This window comes from Harmonia axyridis, chromosome X, assembly GCF_914767665.1.
Source record: "Harmonia axyridis chromosome X, icHarAxyr1.1, whole genome shotgun sequence".
NCBI classification, from domain to species: domain Eukaryota; kingdom Metazoa; phylum Arthropoda; class Insecta; order Coleoptera; family Coccinellidae; genus Harmonia; species Harmonia axyridis.
In genome coordinates this window covers 10,420,788-10,432,249 of record NC_059508.1, presented here as the reverse complement: position 1 = coordinate 10,432,249, position 11,462 = coordinate 10,420,788, and the positions used below count along the sequence as shown (strand labels likewise).

Below are 11,462 nucleotides of genomic sequence, written 5' to 3'. Positions count from 1 at the left end.
CTTTTTCAATATTTTCAGAACTTGCTAATTGATTTTTTCTTCCAGAATTCTGTTGCTGAAATGATCTAATCTGAAAAATTAAATGATGAATGCTATCTACTTTACCTGTAAGTACTTAAATTATTCCATTTCCATTGAGATTATGATCAAGAGTTGAGTTGAAAATACATTATTGAAGATAACAGTTACAGTTCTACCAATATATCGACATATAAATAAATTAAATATACATTTTTAATAGAATCAAAGATAGATAGATCAAAAATATATTCAAACTTGTTCCTCTTTCTTCTTCCGGTCCTGCGCATGAATGAACTTCTCCAGTATTGCAATATTTATTCTACTATTACTTTCATTGAGTGCACGATATAATTTTAAATATTGAAAGGAGTATTTTGATTAAATAAATCGCTTCATGGTATCTGATTGAAATTGATATAAAAAAAATCTATTAGGCCTTCCCACAACCTCTAGACGAAAACAGAATTAGCATAAAAATTCAGACACTTGTTTTAGAAATATCCTGAGATTTTCTGATGATGAGTATTTGTTGGCAACGTGGCAGACGCCATATTACGAAGTTCCTATTGCGTCGTCTCAGATCGTTTTACGTTAGTTTTAGTTGTTGATAGTGTGCTGTAATCTCGTTGTATGTCATGCGCGATTATGTTTAAAAATAAAATCGGAGTGTCTGAAATTGTGAATTGGGCTTAGTTATAAACAGTGAAATTAATACTTTTCATGAGGAATTTCGAACATAGGCTGAAAATAACCTAAAAGAGTTAACAGTGATTGAAACCCAAAACTTTACATGTAGGTACGCTGGAAATATATCAACGAAAAAATACTAAAAATCCACACCGAAAATTCCAAATTTGAATAGAAAGCTCTTGAAGGGATAATGGAAAGGTAAATCTTTTTTCTGTATATTGTATCGGAAATTCAGTGAACAATATGTCGGCCATTATAAATGCCTTAGTGACTTGGTGGAATATCAAATATATTAAATAGTATAAGTTATTCATTTTCTTGTTAGTTTGTTTATAATTTCGGAGATTCAATAATAAATAATAATTGATTCATCGGTGTAGTCTTGGGTATAATTTTTTCTTTAACTTAATCTACTGTTAGTCTTAATGGCTTATTGGCAATTGAAAAGTAATTAATTTTTATCGTACCTCATCTCTATAGGTCATTAATTCAAGAATGCATTTTTTTTTAAATTATTTCCTCCAACTTGTTGATGGTTGAATGTTTCCATTTTATATTTTATTTCTGAACATTCTGAAAGAAAAAGTCCAGTTTACGATAGTGAAGAAACTAAATTGATTGGAATGTAGCCATTTTTTAAGACAAATTCCATTAAATGTTCTAAGGAATCGTGCTTCTTTTGATGATGTGATCCCTTATTTATTAAACGATACCCACATTCATTCTGTTAGACTATACATTCAGATACGAAGATCTCATGGTTCGATATTGAGGTTGACACCTGTCAGAAAAAAATATATTTTTTCTTATTATAACTCATCTCGAGTTAATAATAATAATAGTTCCCATAAACAAAACATATATTTCACTTATTGAACGATTTCAAAGTTAATTATTGATAATAATCAGCATAAAGGAAAATCCATCCACCTGTAAAAGATTTTCAAAGCAGTTCTCGTAAACTATTTGAACTAAGTACATTATCGATTATTATACTAGATAAGGTACCTAATGAATCATTCTAGCTTGCAAATTCTTGTCATTAACTGTTCATTTAGCGATAAATATTTCAACACTTCTCTGAGAATCTGATACTGTTTCTTCTTTTCATATCGAATAAGATCAATTCTGTCATCTGCCTTCTTGTGACGTTGATGTCCATCTGTCTCTCTGATACCTGCCACAGTTTTTCAAATTCTTCTGAATGAATTGAAAACTATTGTCAATAGTTTGATATTATTTTAGCTCGATTTTGGAATTGGAAATTGGAAGTTTTTTCGGGAATCCAACAAATTGAATAAATTCATAACAATCATAAATTTGTGATATTTCTCTTGTTTGCTTACTAAGTGAAATGTTCAATAGATTTCGTTTCAATACTGAACCTCATTGTGAAAGTATTATTTTATTTCCTATCTGAAGAAAATATAGGTAATATATTGATGAATTTATATAAAAGTTGTTCGAAATTTTTGGGGATTATAAACCTATCGGTAATTTTTTTCAGGATGATATTTTCTTTCATGTAAAAAAAACCATATATTTGTTATTTTTTCTCTTGGTTTCGAGTTAATACATATTTTTAATTGTATGACTTCCAACCATGAGAGAAAATTTCGAATTCATACACTGAAATTGGAATGGTTTTGCATAGTGGTTTTCTATGTTGTATTTTTATACCAAATTTCATCTAAGTACAAAAAATATGTTCTGATTTCTTATCTTAATGAATCGTGATTCGTTCGTATGCTGTTCAAAGTAGCATTTAATATGAATCATTTCATTCTAAACGAGCAGATCTGATTAACGAATATGTTTTTTCATATTCTTCAGAGAAAGCAATACTAAAAATTATTAACCTAAAAAAATAAAGCATGTTTTTTTAAGCAGTCCTTTTTCAAACTCCAGCTGTAATCTGGCATCATGTGCATATCCTATCTTCCTTGGTAGTGGTCCTCCATAACTGTAATATCTTGTTGAAATCTTTCACCTTGTTCCTCACTCATGTCTCCTAAATTTTCTCGAAAACGGCATAAGTGGCTGTGTAAAAAGTTTATTTTAATACTTATATTGCACCCATAGTTGTGAGCTTTATGTTGGCCTAGAAAATTTTCTACAACTGCAACAAATGATGTCCAAGCTTCTCATTCAACTTGAGTCATTGAATTTATGAAGGCAGGATACTTAATTAATTGTCTTATTTGTGGGCCGTCAAATATCCCTGCTTTTAGTTTTTCTGTGCTAAACTAATACATTTTTACCCCTATATATGCAAAACATGACCCATTCTTATCAAGAGCCTTCACAAATTGCTTCAGTAAGCCCAACTTTATATTTAACGGAGGAAGTATGATTTTTTTTATTTTATTTACCTGAGTTAGGGGATTAAAAGGGTCAGTTCAGGTACCTGATAGGCAATGGTTCCACTATTTATAGATTTTTCTGGAATATACTCAATTACAGACTGACAATAGATCCATTGTACCTACATTAATGAATATACAGGGTGTTTCCTAAACATGCGGCAAAAATTCAGGGGGTTGTTCCTTGGACTATTTTAAGCATGTTTTGTCCTTGGATGATTTTTGAAAAACCTCTTTGTTTCGAAGATACAGGGCGAACAACATTTTTCATATTTTTAAAATTAATAATAGTTTAAATAAAAATGCGTACCGACTGTGTTTACTAAGTAGGTACAATTTATTTTTAAATTTGTTTAACAACATTCCAATTACTAAAAACGGCCAGTTTTTATTAGTTTATACCACTCCAGTAGAAAATGTGGAAGACTTGCGAAATCGGATCATTGCTGGGTGTAACTTAATAAGAAATGATCCTGGTGTTTTTGAAAGGGTTCGGCAGTCAATGAGGAGAAGATTGGATGCTTGTATGCTGGCTAGAGGTGGTCATTTTCAACAGTTTTTGTAGGTTGAGTTGAATTTTCATGTAATTTTTCATAATAAAATGTTATTATCTGAAATTTTGTTTCCCCTATATCTTCAAAACAAATAGGTTTTTCAAAAATCATCAAAGGACAAAATATTCTTAGAATAGTCCAAGGAACAACCCCCTGAATTTTTGCCGCATGTTTAGGAAACACCCTGTATACTAGTGTAATAAATTAAAGGATCAAAATAAAATTCGAAAGTTTTAGTGGTTTTTCAAATGGCTGTATTTTCGATAACAATGGTCGTATCTCAATTCGAAAAAAAGCTTTTTGAAGCTTGAAGTTTATAGTTTAGAGATCTCATGATGAAAACATTTTTCAAGCAACGTGTACCGCTCAATCCTAATAAATACAGTGTCTAAAATTTCTGCGAAATTTTTTTAGTTTTTATTTTCGGCCTACAGATTTGGATTTTTTTTCCAACTTAACCACTATATGGATGACATAACTTGTTTATTCAGCTTCAATATCCTTCTTTCGAAATTTCGATACGAGCATTTCTCTCTGAAATATCGAACTTTGAATTGAAAAGGACTTTTTGGTCTTTATCCATCAATATCTCACCAAATAAATGTTTGCACATAAAATTTAGAGGATGTTTTGAAATCTTGAATGAATGCTCTACAAGAATTAGATTTGGTATTCTCGGAAAAAAATTCTCTTCGTTCTCTACATTAATTTGAAAAGTTGATAAAAAAGGGCTTTTGGAGGCTTTCTGGATAATCAAGCGCTGAATTAAAAATATCGAAAAAACCATCAATGTTGAGTGTGCGTTTTACAGTTCAATATCACCACAAAAATGCCAAAGAATTTCAATTCAATCCATGGAGCGGTTTTTTTGTTTGATCCCATCGAATTTTCAAAAAATGAAATTAATTTATTCCCCTAGTGTATAATAATTTTGGAACTCTCATAAATTAATACACTGAATGAAACCCACGTTGGTAGATAAGTTGATGTATCTGAAAAAGTAGAGCTGATAGAGGAAAACGGATTGCATGTACAGATTTTTAGCGTACCAAATATAGTTAAAATCAGCTCTAGAATTCCAGGCACCAAAAAAAAAAATTTGTTACCTTGTGATTCACCTAGTGGCCAATGGTTTCATATACGCCATACTCGCATAGTGGAGTTTCTATAGAATTTAAAGAGTATTCTATTGCAATGATGTCGGTATATTTGATAGCGTATTCCGAAAGGGTAGGAATCAAACATTCCAAACTTGCATATTTAATTTTTTTACGATTTTTCATACGCTCGTTATAATTGTTTCAATAAATTGAAGGTTTGTAGGTCAATTCAATTATTGTAATGACGATTCGAAAGTTCACGTGGAAAAATGAACGAAAAAAAAAAGTAATTACAAATTTTAACAAGCTCTCGAAAATTCCTATTTTCTCGTCAGGGCTCTTCGTAATTTTTTTTTCTACTTGAATTCGTTCGAAATGAAAACCAGTGGATAATGAGGCTGTACTTCGTTGTTCCTGTATCGAATCATTAACGACCAAACCAAGTCGTGCGGTATCTAGTATCATCCCCTAATGAGATGGGTTACCCTCGGAACCCAAAGTGATGAAATTAAACTATTAACGTTGAATCGTGATTTTAGCTCCTCAGCAGGGCTGCTGAAGGAGGGACAGGACGGCAGATTATGCGTACGGGTTGATTACAGGAACGTTCGGAATACAACTTCAAGTTAAAACGAAACATGACGAATTGTGTGGAGGCAGATTTCTAGCGCCGCAGTGCAGCCAGACCCTTAGCGTTGCGCATGCTCAGCGTCGGATTGTGGGACGCAATTGTTGTAAAACAGGCGGCGATCTCTTGGGTGCACTCTTTCGGATTCTGGACATACTTTCCACGAACTTTTCTGCCCATTACCCTCCCGTGGAATTTATACTTTGGAGAAAGCACTACTTAAATAGTCTTTTTCTTGGGCCCACGCATGAACTTCGCGAATGAATATTTAATGGCATAATTCTCATGAGCTGAATGCGCGTTTTTTGGCCTCGTTCACATTTTAATCTCAGATTTTAAATGAATTCATCGGCTGACGCTATGATTTGATGAGTTGATTCATTTTTTCGTATACCATTGGCAAAATTATTAATTGATCTGATCTGATTAATTGATCTATTAGAGTTCAATCCAAGAATGGACTCAAATAATTGTTCAAGAATTCGAGATAAAAATATTAATCTTCTGGAGAAGATGCAATAATAATATATATCAAAAATTTTAGGAATGAAATGAGGAACATGCAGCTTAGAAATGATTTGATGATTATTAGAGTTCCATCCAAGAATGGACTCAAATAATTGGGTTTGGCCCACCGTTGAATAATTCGATATCAAAATCCTCTGCAAGCGTCATACAGGGTGTCCCAAGAAGAAGCGACAAACGGATCAATCTCCTGAGTGCCTTCGTATGGGATATACAGGGTGATGTTTATCTCATGAGTTAAATTTCTCAGTTCAATAACTCTTTAACAAATAGACCGAATAATTTCAAGTTTTGAAGTTTTGTCACCCTTTACTATCGCAATCCTTCAATATTTCTTAAATCGAATACATCAGATCCGGACTAGGAAAATTTCCGACTTTTTCTAATTTCGTGAATATTGGATCAACCTGTACGTGAACATTATGATTTTTCCCGTTTCCGTAATTTCCGTGAATTTTTTTGCAATTCAATAACTCTTCACTTAATCCACCGAATAATTTCAATTTTTGAAATTTTGTCACTCTTTACTATCGCCTTCAATATCTCTGAAATCGAATAAATCAGATCAGTACTAGGAAAATTTTAGACTTTTTTTATCATCCTGTACGTTGATAACATTTTTTTTCATTTCCATAACTATATAGAATTAATTCATAATAAAAAATTCTGAATCTCTGCTTGCATCGTCATACAGGGTGGAAACAAAATTCATCAATTCGTTATTTTTCCTCTTGTGTTCAGTTAATACATATTTTTTCATTGTATCACTTGCAACCTTAAATACTCTGCTATACTTCTAATATTTCAGAGAAGAGAATCCAACAACTTTTGACTTGTCTTGGGTTCGAACTGGTTTGGTTTGTTATTTCCATCGATAAAGCATCCCTTCGAGATGTATTGGCAAGATTATTAGAGTTCAATCCAAGAATGGACTCAAATAATTGTTCAATATTTCGAAATAAAAAAATTAATCGTCTGGAAAAGATGCGATGATTGGGTTCATTTTTGTGTACTCCTTCGAGGTGAAACATTGGCAAGATTATTAGAGTTCAATTGACTCAAATAATTGGGTTTGGCTCACCGTTGAATAATTCGAGATCAAAATCCTATGCAAGCGTCATATACACGATAACTCTCGAAGGAAAGTTCAGGATATGAAAACCTCGGTTCATTTCGCTATGGTTTTGAAGTTATACCCATATGAAAGTTGTTTGCTCGATAATTCAAAAATAACGAAATGATGTTTTGATAACATACTCTATCTGTGTATCTAGAGTTCATCGATGAATTGCATTGTTGAACGATGCAGCAATGAAGCTCCTTCCGATGTGAATTATCAATTATTTGCCAGAAGAAAGTGGTTTTCGTTCATCTAATTCCGTTTTAACGTAGTTCTTCAAAAATCAATACTGATTATGGAAAAAATTTAAATCCCTTAAATTTTATAGGTCACAAACTCCTTTGGTGGGAACAAAATCCATCAATTTGTGATTTCATTTTTTTATTGTATCACTTGAATACTCTGCTATACTCCAACTATTTCAGGGAAAAGAAGCAGCAAATTTTGTTTTGTCTTGGGTTCAAACTGGTTTTGGTTTGTTATTTCCATCAATAAAGCTTCTGAAATATTCAGAAATCAATGTAGGACCATGGTTTAGTGCGATTTACTAAGACTAAAGCAATTTTTCATTCAAATATAACTCAATAACTTTTGAGTTTTCAATTCCAAGCTATGAACAATGCAATATTCCAACTGATTTTCCCTATATATATTTACAAAAATCTGTGCCAAAGGTTTAATAAGAGACCTCTGTAAGGAAGCACATGCGTTTTCAGCAGTTTCGTATGGTAAACTCACTGTAAATTCTTTGTAAAACTCGATTAAAATCTTCTCAAGAGATGAAAGCTTCTTCAACAATGAAACTGAATTATTGAGAATAATTTGAAGTTTATATTGATTAATTGATGTCAAACCTGTGCCGAATATGCGTGTTATTTATACAAAATTATTTTTCCGTAAAATTCAACCTCATCCGATGGTTTTATTCATTTTTTCTTCAAAATATTTCAAAACCTTAAAATAGTACGATACGAGAAATTTCATTAACATCGATTTCAATATCGCAATGATATTTTAATGATGAAATAGAATAATACATTTTATCATAGGAATTGCCAACTTTCAGAAAGTAGAGCTTAATAAGAAAAGACGAATGGCTAATTATTATTGGTTGTTACTTTAATTACAGTTGGTGGGGACTTGTACTTGAGGCACTTAGCTCTCCCCACTTTCCTAACACTGTCTTAACTATATAAGGTCACTATTAGGCATTTCATTTCAGTGTTCATTCCGATAGAGAGTAGTTTGTTTTCAAATAACATTTTGGAATTCAGTTATTTCGAAAATAACGATTTTGTTTTTGTGAATTGTGTTTATTTTTAGCTGGTTAATAGGTGAGTTTCATTTGAGTATTGAATCATGCAGCTTCAAAACTTAGTTTGTGGTTTCTTTGTTTCGTTTTTATTCAAATTAAATATATGTGAGGATTACTTTCGAGCGGTAACTGATTTTTGTATTAGATGTTATTATAGCTTTGTATAAGGTTTTCCTCATTTCTTGTATATATGTTAGGTTTCGTTCGAATTATCTAATTTTCATATCATTAATTCATCAGTTGGATTCGAAATGAATTCCGAAGAGTATCAAATTTTTATATTTTATTATTTTAGGGAGATCTTTCTGGCTTTTGGTAGATATTTTCGGGTTGTTTCCTAAAATTAATGAATAACTGTCTATGTTGCGTCCTTCATTCTCATATTCAATTTTTCCTATATTTCGAAAATATTTTTATACGGCAGAGAGATAATTTTTGAAATCTTTCAAAACTAGAATATATTCTAGTTTTGAAAGATTTCAAAAATTATTTCATTAATGTTTTTGAACGACAGAGTATTTCTTATAAGAAATACTCTGTCGTTCAAAAACATTTATGAAAAATCCAGCAAATACTTATTTGCGTTTCTTTAATACGTCATATTCATATGAATCACCAACTTTTAAAAGGCGGAGCACAATTAGGAGAAGATGCATAGATCATTTTGATTGGATGTTACTTTAATAACAGTTAGTGGGGACTCCTACTTTAGGTACTGAACTCCCCACTTTTCGAACAGTCTTTGTAAAATAATATCTACAAGATATTTCATATTACTGGTAATTATGTTACAGTTTGGTTCTTTTTCAAGCAGCATTTTCGATTTCGGTTATTTTGAAATACCGTATTTTATGGTATATTTGTTCATATTTTGTTTGTGAAAAGGTGAGTTGCATTAATGCGTGGAAGCTATTAAGTGTGATTTTTTTTTTTAGATGTTATTCAACAAATATTACTTTTCTTCTGCTTTTCTGCCGTTCTTTGTTTTCATGTTCATGTTCATGCTCATTAGATTTAATTCTTAACTTTCGTCTTAGGATAACTTAGCATTTCAACCTTTTTTTCGTTTCTTGGTTTCATTTCAGGATTTTAACTTTCAGACTAAATATTGTTCCAGATATTATACAAGCAATTTATTCAAATTTCCCTTCCAGATAAAGCACCTGTCGTTTGATCTCATCCAGATATTCGGCTTTATCGAAAAATAATGAGCAAGGGTTATTTTCCACGCGATCTTCATACTCATATTTCGTCTATTAAATATTTTTAACGAATATAACATCACTAAAGAATCTCTTTTATCAGTTATTATATTACATGCTTCAATATTCAATTAATCTTGATTTGAAGCCAATCTGATCCACGCAATTTAACAATAATTATCGAACGTTTCGAACTGATGAATGGAATATGAGTTATCTACATTAACTCTAATCTCTTATTATCCGTGATACATTTGTTTTTCATCCCATTATGCTGGCATTATCGACATAATGCATTTCAATTCGGTATACAACCTATCGAGTTACAAAACATTCGAACATTTACTATTAGTGAATTGCTGCAACAGAATGGTGAATGCGCCAGGTTCAAAAAGTTCCGGTATCTTTCTTCCTCCAAATCGTGAATTGAATTCATGGAATTCTAGAGAAAATTTAAATATTTTCGGGCTAGATTAATGTGGAGAAAAAGTAGACAATAATAAAATTCGTCCAAGTATCCTGACCGCCAAAAATACGGCCTAAGGGTGGCCCAAGAGGACTGCATAACCGAATTTTATACTATTCAGACAACTGGGATGACAACTACGAAACTCGTATTCAGATAACTTGCGCAGATATCGCCGTGTTTTATCAGTGACACCGAGAAATTCCTCCATTCTTCTCATGAAAAATGAAGAGGTCCAACTACCCGCTTAGTTAAAAGCAAACAACGCTAAAGAATACGCAGGGAAGATGTATTGCTCAGGCAGATTATGCTAGCTTGTCAGCGCTATGATAAAATCTCTTTGCTAGATTTCGTTCATTATGATAAGTACCTACCACAATGTTAAAACCTTTTGTTATCAAGGCTCCAAAATTACATCACTTGAAACCTTTACTTTCTACCCTTCAAATTCAGCTCGTCTCATCCCTAATTCGATCAATCAGATCCGGTACAAGATGCTGCAACATTTCTCTAATTACACGAGAAGGAAATTCCAGATATCCTTTCTTCACCTCAAAATCTTCCAAGTTATAATGGTTTATTTTGTTTGTTCTCGCGGATTTGAAAACCTGTAAGTTTTGTACTTTCAAGCAATCACTCGTAAATCTACAATCGTGTTTTTTTTTAATGACGTTAACTTTATTAGCCTTCATCCGATTTCAATGAAACAACACTTCATTTGTCTCAATCTACCCCTGTGAAAATCAAAATAAAATCCGTTCAGTAGTCTAGGAAATCAGACAAGCAGTAAAAAACGAATTTTCACTTGTTCAATATATGTGATATAGTTTCCTAATTCTTTTTTTTTTTTTTCAATCAGTTCTAGCAGCATGGTTAAGGAAAAGTCTAGTTCAACCCGTATCTACGATGAGGAAGGGTTCAAACGTAGAGCAGCCTGTATATGCGTCAAGTCGGAAGCTGAAGATGAAGTACTCTTAATATCTTCAGGTAGCAAGCCTGGCATATGGAAAGTACCAGGTGGTGGTGTAGAGCCAGGAGAAGATCCTAGCGATGCTGCAGCTCGAGAAGTGATGGAAGAAGCAGGAGTCTTGGGTAACGTCGGAAGAAGCTTGGGAGTATTCGAAAACCCTGACCGAAAAGAACGCACAGAGGTGTTCGTCATGATTGTTAAGAAAGAGCTGGAAGATTGGGATGAGGCTAAGACCAGAAACAGGAAGAGGCAATGGTTTTCGATGGAGGAAGCCATAGAACAGGTAGCGCTTTATAAACCATTACAGCGTAACTATCTGCAACAATTATGTCTGTCCAGGGCACCCAAAAAACTTATCCAAACCTTGTGAATCCTGTTCCATGCATTTCATTTTCTCATTAAAAATTCATTGTTAATTTTTCATCTCTCATTCGGAGATTGAATAATAGAATTATCGTTATGTTTTTGTTGTTTTTAATAAAGAGTAATAAAGTTTCGTAAAATATCA

At 32.4% G+C, this 11,462-nt stretch overlaps 1 protein-coding gene across 2 annotated transcripts; it reads left to right on the top strand.

The window, feature by feature from the left end:
• The first annotated feature begins 616 nt into the window (after positions 1-616).
• Positions 617-11,462, top strand: LOC123685951 (diphosphoinositol polyphosphate phosphohydrolase 2-like). Of its 2 annotated transcripts, none has more exons than XM_045625850.1 (2): positions 617-909; positions 10,844-11,462. In XM_045625850.1, exons 1-2 carry the CDS (start codon positions 902-904, stop codon positions 11,322-11,324), a joined length of 489 nt encoding a protein of 162 aa, XP_045481806.1. In that variant the 5' UTR covers positions 617-901; the 3' UTR covers positions 11,325-11,462. The 2 variants fall into 2 exon arrangements, with proteins under 2 accessions (XP_045481806.1, XP_045481808.1); XM_045625852.1 differs by lacking the exon at positions 617-909 and adding an exon at positions 8,218-8,335.